General features: G+C 46.8%; 1 protein-coding gene across 1 annotated transcript in view; it reads left to right on the forward strand.

Moving 5' to 3' along the window:
* PRKDC (protein kinase, DNA-activated, catalytic subunit) overlaps positions 1-16,308 on the forward strand; it is a 3,158,350-nt gene that overhangs the window by 597,048 nt on the left and 2,544,994 nt on the right. The window contains exon 33 of the mRNA XM_078687323.1: positions 13,709-13,917. Within this exon, the coding sequence (XP_078543449.1) occupies positions 13,709-13,917 (209 nt within the window). The remainder of the gene's footprint in view (positions 1-13,708; positions 13,918-16,308) is intronic.

Here is a 16,308-nt window from a genome sequence, read left to right on the forward strand (position 1 = left end):
TCTCTGTCTTTCTTCTGGTGTCAGGGGTCCTCTTAATATGCCTATCTGCATGGGCTCACTATCGTCACTGGGTTTCTCTATGGTACTCTTCTTCTCTCTAAGAGGAACACATCTTGTTTCGTGCTTTTCTCTCTCTTTCTTTCTTTCTTGGATTCGGTGATCGATTTTCACTACCAAGTCAATGAGATCTGTACAGGATGTCGGTAGATCTACTATCTGTGAGAGAGCATCTTTTAAATCATCTCTTAAGCCCCTGTAAAACATGGTGCTGCGTTTCTCTTCAGGCCAGTTGGATTCTACTACTAGCCTGCGAAACGAAGTAATATAGGCAACAAGATCTTGATTACCCTGTTTAAGACTCAATAATTCAGTATCAGAAGAATGGGTATACACATGTCTGTCGAATAATTTACGAAACTCCCTCCTGAATGCGGTGTAACTATGTAAGAGTGGGTCGTCTCGGTCGACTAAAGGTATGGCCCAATCTGCAGCAGCACCACTGAGATACAAAATTACAAAGGCTACCTTTGCCTGATCAGAGGGAAAACAGTTAGCCTTACAGGAAAAATGCAATTGACATTGACTGAGGAAGGCGGCGCATCGCACCGCGTCTCCTGCATACCTTTCAGGGGGTGCTAGAGGTAAGGAAGGAGGTGTAGTGACCTGTACAACCGATGTGCCTCCCCCGTAGCCCCTGCCGATTGTTGTCTTTGTAAGGTGTCTACCCTAGAAATCAATGCCTGGGTTTCAACCTGCAAATTCCCTAACATACTTGCTACATCCGATAGGAAAACCGCTTCAAGATCCATGACGCTCGGGCAGAACAAACCACGTGGGCTTTACGTTCTGTAATGATTTCCAAGCAGGTTCCGCAGGAGCGTCAGGAATCCGAAGAATATTCCACAGCCTTCCCCTACGGCCTTCCGACTCTATCAAACACTAGAGTATCGAGAGGCTCGCCAGGGGAAAACAGGGAGACAAAACAAGGAAAGGTTGGGGGAGAAATAAAGAGCTTGACGGTGGTCTTCGGAGTGGATGCGTAGCAACTCAGAATGGACTCTTGGCAACTGGTGGGCTGTAAAGAAATATACGATCTATCTAAGTTAAATACAATACACATATACACCTTGTCTATATTATGTATATGACCACTACATAACACATTTGTTTTGTCTATGTCGTAGAACTTATATGTGGGATAATTGTAGGAGTTCGTCTTGAGCTGTTACAAAAGTGACAGAAAAATAATAGTAACCACTCTCTTATGACCTTGAACATATGAGTGTCAATAATCTAACGTATAAAACTCTCACTCTGTATAATGTAGAAGACTTCTGGAAACATCCACTATTCTGACGAATATGACAATGAACTGATGCCAACACCACTGATCTTTGCATGGAAATCTATGAAACATGACATACATTCAGGTTTCTATTAGAGTCATAACATTAGCCAACATATGTATGCAGCGCATAGCGCTGTTACCGTGATTCTAAGTCGTGAAGGTTGAATTCTGCACCCCACTCAGGTCCACGCAAGAATCCCAGAACACATGTGAGGCTGGCCAAGAAATGGGTAGAAACGATGATGTGGCCAACAGGGATACAACCAAGAATGATGAAAAATTATGAAGGGAAAAAAATAAGTGCCCAGCCGGATGGCGGAGAACAAGCCCGGCCGCCGGGCTGAGCAACAAGGATGAACAGGAACCGAGGCTGAGCCCAGCCGGATGGCGGGGAAGAAGCCGGGCGGGACTCCAGGAAAGGGTAGTCCACGTTACAGTGCAAACTGTAACGAAATGAAAGTGGAGATCAGGACTAAAGACGCCCGCTACTCTCAAGAACTCTGCGGGGAGAAGGAAAGCCGGAGCTCGCACACGAGCGCGAAGGCCGGAAACACTCCCACACAGTAATCGGAGCCGGAAGAACCAAACAGGATGTCAGGCAACCAGGATCAGGACGGAACACCAAAACAACGGAGCTAGATGCAAGAACGTAAAGCGTCGCTCCGAGAGTCTTGGTGACTTATATAGCGGTAAATGTAAAGGTGCAGTGTTGTAGGGAATTCGGGGCATGACACTGGTGTGGCTGCCACGCGGGGGTCCTGCGGTGGATCCCGAGAACATCGGGGGACATTGCCGAGATTGGGGCCTGCAGTGGTACGCCCCCCGTTGCACAGCGCCTGTTGAGCGGCCCTGCTCTGCATACCGCCAGAGCTCTTGGTTGCTGGACGTGGGTGGAGGAGTTAACCATCTGCCATTTCGAAACATTGGCCTCATTCTGGAGGCGACCGCACTAGACCCTTGGACGCTATGGGCCTGTTTGCTGAGTCTGTGAGCCGCCTGGGGTTTCGGGATTGCCACAGTGCCGGTGGGGGACTACCTGTCCACCACCTCTCTTCGACCCCACCCCCACATTGGGACCAGTGCCGGTTGGAGATCCGGCGGCCGTGTCGGGCGGCGAGGGGAAGAGATATTCCTTGGGAGTGAACCCAGTAGCTGTTTCTGGAGGGCCTTCGTTCGTGGATCGGACCGGACCGCTGGTGTCCACTGGAGTGTATCCCCGACAGCGGCCATGACGCGAGACAAGAGTGGTGGCGGCCAGACCAAGCAAGGCACCATCAATAAATATACAGGTACCGGGGCAGCTGGTGGGACGCAAGGAGGACAACAGGGAGTCGTGCCAGACAATGCAGCACTTATGGCAGCCATCACCCAATCTAGGGACATGCTCGATGCAAAAACTGGAGCGGTCGGCTCAGATGTCATGCTGCTGAGACAAGACCTGCGCAACGCAGTGTCGTGCATTACGGAGGCTGAAACTCATATATTGGGGGTGGAAGACGATGTCCCCTCGTTGAAGAAAAAAGTAGCTGCCATGGAGTCAGTCCAGAAGGGGCTAGCGATGCGAGTGGAAGATGCAGAAGGGCGGGCCCGGCGTAACATCCTCCGCTGCGTTGGGTTTCCGGAGGGTTGCAAGGGAGACAACATGGAGCGCTTTCTGACGCAGTGGCTAGCGGACTGGCTTCCCCCTGAGGCCATGTCCCTTTGCTTCATTTTGGAACGGCCCACAGGGCGCTTATGCAGAAGCCGCAGCCGGGGGCTTGCCTGTGGCCAGTTATAGCAAAATTCCTGAACTACCGTGATCGTGACGCCATCCTGAAGCAGGCCTGAGCCAAGGAACCCATTATTTATGACAATGCATGTAGTCCCATTTTCCCTGACTATACGAGGCTAGTGCAGCAGCAGGGACAGTCGTTCATGGCGGCGATAGCCCGGCTGAGAGAACTCAAACTCCCCTATGCTCTCTTGTTTCCTGGCCGCCTGCGGGTGGTGTACCGCTACCGTACCCACTTCTTTGACACCCCGGAAGAAGTCTTCAAATGGACTGATGAGACTGTGCGAGTGAGAGCCCATACGCCGCCTGGTAGAGACTCTGATACAACATCGAACAAGAATGCCCGGCGAGGACTGCGGGGCCAGCGACAGGGCACCAGACGGTCACGATCTAGATGCCCCACCCGGTCCCGCAGCGCCTCTTCTCCGGGAGGATCCACCTCTGGGCAGCAGGCGTCAGCGGATTGATCCTTGGTTCCGCGGGGTGCTGCGGAGGCTCCAGAATGCTGATTGATTATCAGAGAGACAAGGTTATGGGCTGGTCTCTCCTCCAGGCCTTGCTGGCTGGAGACGTGCCCGAGGGTTATGGACTGTGAGTTGGGGATCCATTGGTCGGAGCAGCTCTTGACCCCCGGTTGGGGATTGGGACCTCGCCCGGCCGTGACAGATACTTGGGTGTTTTTGAGGTATAGGGTGGGAGGTTTGTTGGGGGGGTGTTGTTCATGTTTTCTGATCGCGCTCCCGCTGTAGGTCCACATCGTCCCACACACACACTGGTACGTCCTCATGTAGGTCATGGCAACAGTAGCTTGGCCAGATGGCCCACGCATCGAATAGGATAGAGGTGACCCCTGGTACTCTCCGCATAGTTAGCTGGAATGTTCGCGGGACTTTGGACAAGGTCAAACGTTGGGCCATACTTCAACAGGCCAAATGGCCCAGACCGATGTACTCCTACTACAAGAAACTCATTTATTGGGCACAAAGGCCCTGTGTATTCAGAGATATGGGTATCAGCAGGTCTTCCACTCAGGTTTCATGAGGGATTCCCAGGGGGTGGCGATTTTGATACATCGCAGGATCCCCTATGTACATGATAAATTATGGATGTATTTGCAAGGGCGACATATATTCCTTCGGGTCAAAATTGGGGAGGACATCTTGATATTGGGTAGTGTTTATGCGCTGCCTCCCCTGCAATGGAATCTGGTGGAGTGGATTATGACCCTCTGGGCAGAAATGTCAGATGCACTCACAGTGGTCGGCGGGGACTGGAATGATGTCACGGAGTTGAGCCGGGATAGATGGCGGGGTGAGGGTGATTTGGAGGGTGGTCGTTCCATGAAATTACACTCCCTAGTGACAGGGCTGGATTGGATGGATGTATGGAGGCGCCTCCACGGGGTTAGATGGGAATTCACTTATCTCTCAGCAGTTCATGATTCCTATTCCAGAATCGACTATCTTTTTGTCCCCAGAGTGGCAGTGAGCAGAGTAGTTTCAGCAGACATCATGCCCGGTGGTACTTACACTCCAGATAGGTCGTGGGCGACAGCCGTTCAGGTGACGGCTGTCTGTATGGCATCTGCAGAATGACGATTTCAGGGAACACATGAGTGTAGCCATAGATCATTACCTGACAGCTAACGTGGGGTCCGTTTCTCATGCCGAGACACTATGGGAGGCATTGAAACCCACATTGAGGGGGGTGGATATTTCATGGTGCGCAACAGCGCGTAGGGAGGAGCTGCTGTGAGCAGAGGCTGAATAGAGGCACTCGAACGCAAGAGTCTAGAGGAGGAGGGCAGTCAGGCTAGACGACAACTGTTGTTGGCACAGCAGAGTTATGCGGCCCTCTTAATGGATGAGGCCCGCCAAGTCTGGCTGGCGACACGTAGCAGGGTGTATCAATGGCGCGATAAGTCCAGCAAGATGCTACACCGGCTTTGCTAGGAAACCTTTCACTCGCAAGCCCTACCGGGAGTTCTGGATCCGGCGGGGGAGACTGTTCTCGACCCCCTGGCTATTGTGGAAAGCTACACCACCTACTATAGGGATCTGTATGCGCCAAAAGAATGCCTTGCGGCCGCTTTCATAGACAAATTCATTGCAGACCTACCACCCAAAGCAGTGTCAGATGAGGTGCGGGACCAGTTAGAGCGACCACTGACGGATGAGGAGTTGGGCACGGCCCCGGGAGTACGTAATCCCGGGAAGGGCTGGGACCCAATGGGTTCCCCAGTAAATTTTTTAGACGCTTCTTCACAAAATTGGCCCTTCACTTTCAACTGGTGGTGGAGGAGGCTCGGGAACGAGGCTTGCCCCTCCAGACTAGCGGAATGCAGGGGTGGTGGTATTCCACAAACCAGGCAGGCCCCCGTGGCAACATGCCTTCTATCGTCCTATTTCGCTTTTGAATGTGGAGGCGAAGGTTCTGGCCAAGGCATTGGCCAATCGCCTCCTGCCCCACATCTCCACCCTGGTGCACCCCGATCAGGCTGGGTTCATGCCTCGGAGGGCGACAGACCTAATATTAGACAAGCGCATGTGGCGGTGGCGGCCATCAGGCATTTGGGGGAACCAGCTGCACTGTTGTTGGCCGATGTGGATAGAGAGTTTGATTCCCTCAGCTGGGTGCATCTCTTCTCCCAGTTGCGAAGGCTCAACCTCAGCCTGCGCTTTCTCTCCTACCTACTTGCAATGGCCATTGAGCCCCTGGCTGCATGGGTGCACCTAGACGCACAGATCCAGGGATTTGAGTGGGCGCCGGGTCTGTCTGATAGGATCGCATCATATGCGGATGATGTTGTTTTCTTTCTTACAGCTATAGACAGGACGGGGCCGCGGGTGTTGCACATAATGCACATTTTCAGAGAAACTTCGGCACTCTATATGAATCCCCGTAAGTCCACATTATGGGTTCTTGGCGATCGGGAGGGTTTGGAGCATTGGCTTCCTCGGTTCAGTTGGCGGCGTGGGGACAGAATATTTAGGCTTACTCCTCTCTGATGTCCCTGCAGTCTCCTGGGAGCGCACCCTGGTTCCAGTGTGGGAATGGACCCATGAGGATCTGAAGTCCTGGTCCCGTATGCCTCTGTCTTTGTATGGCAGATCAGCGATCTTTAAGATGGTGGTGCTTCCCAGGCTCCTCTACCAACTACAGAATCATCCATAACCACCCGATGGTTCAGACAGGTGAATGCAGCTCTGGGGCAGTTCCTGTGGGAGGGAGGTAAGGTGCGGGTGGCTCTGCGCATGTGTTTCTTGTCTACCTACTGTGGGGGACTGGCGTCTTGGGATGTTCTTTCATACTACCATGCCTCACATTTGCTAGTTCTTAACGAATGGTGGTACGGTGACAGGGAAGACCCGGCTTAAGCAGTTGAGCGACAGCTCATGGGACACCCATTTCTCCACACTATATTATATTCGGTGCCGCTGCACTGGTCGTTGCCATCGGCCACACTGGTGGTGTTTTTCATTTGGAGGCAGGTACTGCGCCGAATGGGGTGGTGGAACACCTTGACTCGGGAGACCCCCCTCTGGCGCAACAGGCATTTGCCTCAGCTAGCAGCTTTACAGTGCTTCTGGGGATGGGACGCAATAGGCATTTCAGTGCTTAGGAACGTTATGAGAGGTCAGACGCTTAAATCCATTCGAGACTTGCAGACAGACTTCCTCATGCCACGATCCCAATTCTACTGCTATCTTCAATTTTGACATGCCCTGTCCCCCTACCTGGAGGGCTTGGAGACACTGCCAGAATTCAGCCCGCTAGAAGCGAAGGTCTTTATGGGGGATCTCACTGACCGGAAAATATCTCATATTTATCAATCCCTAGTCACCCATTGCTCCCCTACGCTTCAGAGGCTTCGAAGGGCTTGGGAGGACGATGTGGGCGAGCTAGACGAGGAGGGCGAGGGGCGCCATAGCGATGTGGCTTCGCCTGGTTCAGTTTAAGTATTTACACTGGGTCTATTTTACCTGAGTGCATCTGTGGAGAGCAGGGACGATCGCCTCCCCTGTGTGCCTTCGTTGTGGTCGTGAGGAGGGTACATTTATCCACACTGTTTGGCGCTGCCCATCCATCGCGTGCTTTTGGGGAGGGGTATATTCCTGCCTTTCGGAGCTTCTGGGGTGGGAGCTCCCACGCACTCCGCAACTGGCCTTACTTCATGTCATGGAGGGAATAGGTGGCAATATTTACAAGCGACACCTTATGCAATTGGGCTTTACACTGGCAAAAAAAGAGATTGCCCAGGTTTGGAAAGCGCTAAGGACCCCATCGGTAGCCACATGGAAGAATGGCCTTGATTTTTGCATGGGGTTAGAACAGCCTATTTTTGTAGCTAGGGGGTGCCCATGCAAATATTACAAGATATGGAAACAGTGGGCGGATTATCAGGGCCTGTTGTTAGATCCACGCCCAGTGGCAGAGGATCAACCAGTGGACTGACAGTATTCTTATCTTCGGACTATGGGGACATGGTACGGGAGGGTCCAAAGGGGTCTACCCTTTCTGCTGTATTTCTATGTGGTTCTCAGGACTGTGGCTGTGGTTCGATCAGCGGGTCGGGGAGGGGTGCTGTTGGTATATGTTTTGATATTCTGTATATAACAGTAGGAATCCAATGTACTGGATTCAGAGACCTAGCTTGTGTGTTGGTCACTGATCAGATTTTGTCAGAATAGACCAAAGAGAAAGAAAAATTTCTTTCTAGTGTCTCTCACTCACCAGGGTTTCCCCACGGTGACATGCTTCATCATTGGGGCCATCCCAGTTCTCTACGAAAAGGGGCGTGCTACGACTTGCGAATTACGTAGGAGCACTTGGTTGTGAAAGACTATGTGTGGTGTGAGTGAGATAGTGGTGCAGTGGGTGTGAGTGTTTAATAATACCGTGCTAGTGGGCCTCAACAAAGTTATTAAGCTCCTAGGTTGGTATAATAAAATGGGGTTTGACACTGCAATTTAACCTTTAATGGGGATTAAATCAGTGTTCAGTTGACATGTTTCAAGCTCCCCAAAGCTTTTCATCAGGACCATATAGGGACCAGCCCTATATTCACCACTCCTATGATCCCCTAGTAGGGGTGTGCAATTTTGTTAAATAAAATGATTTAGAACGCTGTCTATTCTAAAACATGCGTTTCATACATACGTTTTTACTGTTTCGTAGTTTATGTATGGGTGCCTAATAGCACAGCATGGTCGCTGGTAGGGGGCAGGATCGCCTTATGGAAACATTGTTCCTTCACGGAGAACCCGCACTGAAATACCTAGTCGTTACCCCTCCGGACCGCATCTTTGCGGTCCGGAGGGGTAACGACTAGGTATTTCTATTTCTATTTCTATTCTGTATAGACAGTCAGTCACCAACATTGAATTGTTGGATTGTGCAGTTGCCTCTGGGGTACAGAGCACTGCAATATATGTGCAACTTGACGCAATAAAATTTGTTTAAAAAAAAAATCAAAATATCATTGAATGTTTTTGGGAGGTGGAAAAAATATTTTTGAGACTTCCACTACCCAAATACAACCTCTCTGCAACTAATAAGGACCCCTACATACACTAGTTTGCTTACCGGAATGACAGTCCTGGCAATTTGGGAACAGTTTCAAAAGAGCACATGTACCCAATTATTGTTTTACAGGGTATACCCACTGAAAAGCAAAAATGGGATAACAAAGCAGAAAAGATGTATTTCCTAACGCCTCTTTTCAAAAGAGAAATATCCTTTGTTTTATGTATTCCCCATCTAAATTCATGTTTTTCGGCGATCGATTTTAGGTTTCTCCTGCACAGCACATGTGCTGTGCCTGTGAAATCTGTTGTAGTTAATATAAATCTTAAAAGGGGCTTTCATCCTACCCTTACTTTTCAGTGGTTTGTGTGCTTCCCACTTACATTTTCCTCTGTTTCTGTTGGATGTAGCATACTATTTCCTGTTGTTCCTCTGTATATTTCTCTTATCAGTATCCCATGGTCCAAGGATTGTATTTACATCCTTGCTTTGAAGCTACAGAGCTGCCCGAGTGCCATGGGCTCAGCGCTTTGTGCTGGTATCAATGGAGACCTCATTATCCCAGTTCTGCGTGTTTTGTGGGACGCCAACGCACCAATCGCAACACACACTCACCAGTCCACCCAGGGCTGAAGCAAGGACCCACTCAAGTGGATTGTTTTGTTTGCTAGCAACTGGTGACGTACCAGCAGCCAGCACCTCATCAGAGGCCAGAGCTTGCATAGACTCCGCTTATGGCCATATCATAGGTGCCCACATTTGTCCCCAGCCCGCAGTTGAGTGCAGAGCTGTTGGAACGTGGAAAGCCTAAAGTAAGCTCAACTTCACTTTTTCACTTTATGAAGCACACATAAATTAGGTTTAATCTCTTGTTTTGTACAACATTGTAGAGCAATATATATTTTTCTTCACAGTGGGACCACTTTGGAAGTCGGACACAAGGCATTTCTTGGCTATTCCTTTAATTTCCATAGAACATTGTGATAAAAGTAATTAAACCCAATGCAATGCCAAACTAATGACACATTGTACATTACACAAATGACAAATAACGCCATTGGTGCCTGGAGAGCGACCACGACCCAAAGTTGTGCTCCAACTGTCGGGTCATTAACCCGAAGTTTTTGCTGGAGTAGTCCCGAATGCTTCTGGAGGCCCATCAGTCAGCTCTGTGCCGCTCGAGGTCCCAGTTGAAAGGGAGGTCGCAAGACTGGCCGCGGAGTCATCACCATCACTCCTCATGGAAGTCATAGGGTAAGTCGAAGAATAAGAAGAAGGTGAAGAAGCACCGTCGCTTTTCGCCTTCTCCCCGTGTGTCGGCCAACGGGGCGTGGAAGGTCATCGTCCCTTGGCTCCACCCACGGACCCTCCGGATCGGCTCCCAGCTTCTACCACAGTCCTGATGAAGACCTCAATCTAAGGCTGGACTCACCTAGTCCTAGTTACAGAGGTTGAAACGTTGACAAATACCCAAAAGATTACAAGCGAGGACAATTGTGTAAAAAATAACAGTGTCCATGTTGAGCTATGTAAATTATGTGGAACTACTGACCTATTCCTTAGGCTGGATCATTATCAGAAAGTTAATGTGATGAATATATGTCGCACCACTTAGTCCGTGTCCACTACCCTCACAAATGCACAATGGTCACTTACACTCCTTTTCCCTCTTCCCTATCTTGAGCACCAAAATGTGTAAATATTTGTATATATACTTAGTACCATTTGATGAGTATTGTGCAACTGTTTTGCTATTTACAACAGCACACTAAATCGATGATTTATTTAGTAAAAACTTGGTATTTTGGATGTGAATGACTATGCTTATTTAAAATTGTTTCATACTACCTGACCATTTTGTTACTGTACAATACATACAACAGGCACAGGAGACTGTAGTGAAAGGGCAAACAACCTCCAATATAACTATCAGGTGTGCTCTTGACCTTGCTGACACCACTGCCAGAGGCATTAACTAGAGTGTCTTAACCCACAGAACTGCTTTTGTCTGTGTCTCTGGCTTCAAGCCAGAAGTCCAGGAGCATCTGCTAAACATGCCCTTTGATGTGCAACACCTCTTAAGACCTCAAGTTGATCTGCTGCTAGAAAAGACTTTTAGAAAAAGACATAGACACAGCCAAAGCAATGAGAGCTCTCCAGTCTCCATCCCCCTTGTGGCTTTATGAAGCTCACAATTCCATGGTGGCGCTAAAGCCACCTCCCCAGAGGCCTCTACTTCTTACCAGAGACAACAGCACCGTCCACATGCCTCTGGGGTTATTCCAGGGGTGCCTATAGAGGAAACGGTTCCAAGGGCAAGAGTAGAGTTGGGGTCCTTAGGGAGCAACACCTGCCAAGCAGTGACCTCCTGTAACTTTCCCCTGCTCATACCACACCTCCGCAATGACAAAGCATCACCTCAGACCAATAGGTTCTGTCCATTGTAGAGCAGGGTTACTACCTGGAACTCTTTGCCCCACCCGCAAACACTCCCTCTCACCACACCACCGCCTCCTCCAGTTAGAAATAGATGCGCTCTTACTCAAAGAACCTGGGCCTCTATAACAACACAGCAATGGAGTGTAAACTCTGTCCTTTCTATTCCCCAAGAAAGACTGGTCCCTCAGACCCATACTAGACTTCAAGCAAGTACAGTACATCCTTTCAGAGCATTTCTCATGGTCATGCTTCAGGAAGTCATTGCGCTATTGCAGCAACGTCACTTCATGACCACTCTTGATTTAAAGAACTACGATTTTCATATCCTAATTTATTCAGCGCATTGCTGCTACCTCAGGTGTGTGGTAAGTGGACAGCAATTTAAATTCAAGATTCTGCCCTTCTGGAGAATCTCCCCAACAGACCGGATCTTCTCACTCAATACAAGGGCACAATGAGGCATGCCAATCCCAGGCAGCTCAATCTGGTGATCTGGCCCCTGAAGTCCTAGAGTTTGGTTGCCTTCATTTGCCTTCGGATTGTATGTCCATCCTCTAGGAGACTCGCCGTTCCACGTCCCGAGCCTGGTATGTGGCAAAGTGGAAGAGGTTTGTCTACTGCTGCCTACCCAAACATATTGATCCACTAAAGCCATTAGCATAAGACATTCTCGGTTACCTGTTTCACTTGCAATGTTGAGGCCTGGCTTACACATCCATACATTTACATTTGGCTGCGGTGACAGCATACCTACAGAATAGGGAACACTCTTCACTATTCAGAGTACCAGTCTTTAAGGTCTTTATGGAAGGACTTATAAGAATTATCCCTCCCAGGCTACACTCAGTCCCATTATGGAATCTCAATTTAGTCTTCACTAGGCCCATGTAACCCCCTTTCGAACTCCTTCCTTCTTGCGGTCTCCAATTTTGGTCTTGCAAAGTAGCGTTTCTAGCCACAGTCTTGTGTTTGAACGAGATCAATCTCACGCTGGAAGGACCTTTTTTCAAAGTTTACGATGTCATGGTATGTGATCCCTGGAACTAATCCAAATTTTTTAAATAAGATGATCTTTATTTTCCACCTTAACCAGACAATTGAACTCCCAGTGTTTTTCCAATCTCAGTAGCAGAGAAAGTGCATCACACACTAGATGTAAAGAGGGCCCTCATGTACTACATTGATAGGAAATAATTGATTCGTAAAACACAAGTTATTTGTTGCATACACTAAATCACCCAATGACAGTACCATTTCAAAAGAAGAGGTAGCTCGCTGGCAGGTCAAATGAATTCAGACTTGCTGTGCCAAGGCCAATAGGCAGCTTCGTGCTCTTCCAAGCTTGCATTCTAACTGTAAAAAAGCAGCCTCCATGGTCTTTATAGGTAATATCCCAACAGGTGATATCTGTAAGGCAGCTACTTGGTCCACACCACACATGTTCATCAAACACTGATGTGTGGATCTCATAGCACAACAAGAAGCTCAAATGGGCCAGCCTGTACTACGTACATTTTTTCACTCTTCTGCAGCATCCTCTCACTAGCGAGCATTTTGGCTAGAAGTGTTTTACATTCTATTTACAGCTACACATGCCACGATCAGAAAATGTTACCTTGTAAGCATATATTTGTGGTATTTAGTGCTGTAGATTATTATGCTCCCACCCTCCTCCCCAGAAGCCTTTTGGTTGTTACAGATGCATTTGTTCTTTTACTTCCTATTTTTTTGTTGTTGCATGATCTTTCTTGTGAATTTTCATCATTCGCACATGCATATTACGAGTCCTAGGAAGAGTCACTATACCAAGAGACTCGAAAAACGTCTTTGAAAAAAAAACAGGTTGTACACATCTGAGCCCGACACTAGATGGCAGGAGTATGCAGAGCATGTGAATCTAAGGCAGTACATGACACAAACAGATGCTTATAGGGTAGGTAACATTTTCCTTTGGCAGGAGTATGCAGAGCATGTGAATCTAAGGCAGTACATGCCACAAACAGATGCTTATAGGGTAGGTAACATTTTCCTTTGGCAGGAGTATGCAGAGCATGTGAATCTAAGGCAGTACATGCCACAAACAGATGCTTATAGGGTAGGTAACATTTTTCTTTGCGCTAATATTACACAAACTGTAGACTCTACATTGCAATAGTATTGTGGTAATGGAACAGTGTCACAATGCCACTGTTTGAGGAATGTACCCCATAGAAATACAAAATAAGTAGCCCCTTATGTAGCACTAGATATACTCATCCATGGTTTAAGATCAACAAAGTAATGCATTTTTCATAGCTCTTTTAGAAGGTGCCTACTTAATCGTTTATTTAGTTGATCTATTCCTTACTTCTAGAGACCATCAAAAGGGTATAAAACTCCTGTATTTACAATAATGGTCATATATTTACAGGATTTTTACACATTGGGTGGTTTACATTTACAAATGTGCAAATGTTTTAGGTCAAAACACTGTAGTAGTACAGGACATTCAAAAGAGAATTTAAAACAAAAGTAACTGGTGTGTAGTTTTATTTTGAAATGTTAATCAAGGCACCTAAGAGGGTTGTTATCTGAGATGCCTGCAGACAAATATTAACCCTTTTCCTGATTATTTCTTTTTAAAGGTGTTGGAGATGGATCTGCTGAATTTAGACCTGTTTGAGCTGATAGCAGCATCTGTGTGTGACCCATCTAGTGTTGGCTTCAGCGTAGCAGATGTGCAAGTCATGAAACATCTCCCAGATGTTTGTGTAAAGCTTATGAAAGCTGTAATGAACACTCCCTACAGGTCATTCCTGGAGTCCTGTATAAAGAAAAGGATCACATCACGAAGGTACTATCTCCAATCGCTTGGGGGAAATAAGGGCTAATGGGTATATGTGTATGGAAAAACAAGTCTGAATGCAGCATACAAGGCAAATGGAAAGAAAGCATACTTTATAGTATATGGGACAGCCTGTGGAAAGCTGATGCAGTAGACAGAGTACCTAAAAAAACATTATAGCTTGCCTATTGAGTCTTTTCCACCATACATATCACAATCTGCAAGTAAACAAGCAAGTGGCAGAATACCTCTATGAAATGATGCACCCTTTACCTAACGTATTTTGCAACAGATTAAAAAATGACATGAGAACTCCAACCAAACTTCTGAGTAAAATGCCATTTGGAGGCCAGCTGTTTTGTTAATTATTTAAGGATTTGCCACACAATATTTCTACCTCTGTTGCTATTCATTCAAGAGGTCAAAATGAGATGCATCAGTAGGATACTCAGTGCTTCAGCATGGTCATCAGTGAGATTCATCTGTGATGATACTTGCAATCAGATATAAACATTTTTTAGATTACCACGTCAATACTTTTTGTTGGCCATGATGAACATGACGTACAAAATCAAAACTCTAACATGGAAATTTGTCTCCTGAAATACTAAATCATGGGCCTCTTAATCAGACATTAGAGTGTACCAAAATAGCAACTCTGTTTTGTGTGGGTAACCCATGGGACACTGTCCCTATAACATAGATGTTTTACAAAATCTTCCTATCTAGACAGGCTTACTGTAGAAATCCTGGTAGGTATTCTTTATTTAAAGAACCAGATTCATCAATCAGTAAATCATACATTTTTATTTTATTTGCTTGTTCTCGATTCCACAGTCATTTTTAGAGAAGTTCTGTTTATTAAAGGACATAAACATGCAACATAGTGTTAAGCATATGACGGACAGTCAGCAATGCAAAATATCACATTTAACATGGAGGTCATACAATAGAGGCAAACTCTTACAACTTGTCCAGCAACAGAAGAACTCTGAGTAAACTGGTAAGATTGCAACTGTGAAAGGGAACCCCACCCTGTTTTAAAGGTTCAGTCAGAATAACTTTATTCGGCTTACTCAAAAGCCATACAAAGCAGAAAAAATAAAATACAATTATAAAATTATCCTAGTTACATAAAAACATTACATGGATAACAGTTTAACATACAATTAAGATATATCATTTACACACAAGTATAAAACGGATAAAAAGCATTTCTCTATAAAACTAATCATGACAGGCAGCTTTCACCCTCGAGGCGGCTACCAGAAAACTAGCAATGCAAAAAGTAACATGGGGATCGGGTAATAGTTGTAGATAAAGCAAAGCGGTTCTTACTTGCGTAAAGCCGGCCTTTTTAAATATGGGCAACAGATATTTTTCCCGTGGTTCTGAAAACAACCCGCAAAACATAACAAAATGCATCGTGTCCTGCACTGAGAACTGGTCGCAGCTACAGGGGAGAGCTAATTCTGGTTTCTGCCAATTTTTAAAAGAACCTAAATAAAGATGTAACAAATTAAATCTGAATTTGGTTAAAAGAAACCTATGAAAAGGGATTGTTACAAAACCAAGGTAGGGAGCAAGTGATAATGAGTTGACCAATAAACAATGTTCCCTCACTGCCGGTTTTACCAGTTCACATTCTTCACGGCATGCGTCCTTCCTTTCCAGAAATGACTTTTTAACAAATTCAATATCTTGGAACTTAATATTCTCAGGGGAGGGAAAAAAGGTCTGGACGGCCAAGATCCAAAAATGCCCTGCTCAAATAAGCCACCCAAGGGATCTTTTTGGATCTGTCCAAGGATAGCACGTCAGACATGATCTTATGATTCAGTGGGAGATCTTCATTCATCCACATTTTCAGCCAAAGAATCAGGGGGGCCATGCTCAACTTGTCGGAAAGAAACTGTAGGCCCACTTCTTTATGGATCGAATACGTTGGGGTCGACTGGGGAACAGAGAGTAGGGTTCTGATGAATCTATTTTCCGCTTTTTGAATAGGTTCCACATTTACATAGCCCCACAATGCGGATCCATATAAGGCAATCGCTACGGGTTTACTGTTATAGATTTTTAATATGGCTTCCATGGGCCTAGCCCCTAGCCTACCGGCGAAGCCCAGGATCGCAGAAGATGATCTAATAACAGCTGTTTTAAAGGTTTATCAAAGCATCTGTCAGCAGAGTATAAAGACAGGTGTGGGGAGGAAGAAAAAGAAGGAATCATGAGAGCTATAACAGCCTGGGTCCTATAAAGGCTAGAAATGGATAGAGGGGAAGGAAAAGAAAGAGAAAACTTAAAAAAGTGAAAAGGAGGGGAGTGCCTCTGGCGGGTTCAGGTGTAACCCTTGCGGGAATGTAGGGGGAGGAGATCTGGGTCCCTGTGGTAGGGAGC

This window comes from Lissotriton helveticus, chromosome 4_1 (assembly GCF_964261635.1).
Source record: "Lissotriton helveticus chromosome 4_1, aLisHel1.1, whole genome shotgun sequence".
Classification (NCBI taxonomy): domain Eukaryota; kingdom Metazoa; phylum Chordata; class Amphibia; order Caudata; family Salamandridae; genus Lissotriton; species Lissotriton helveticus.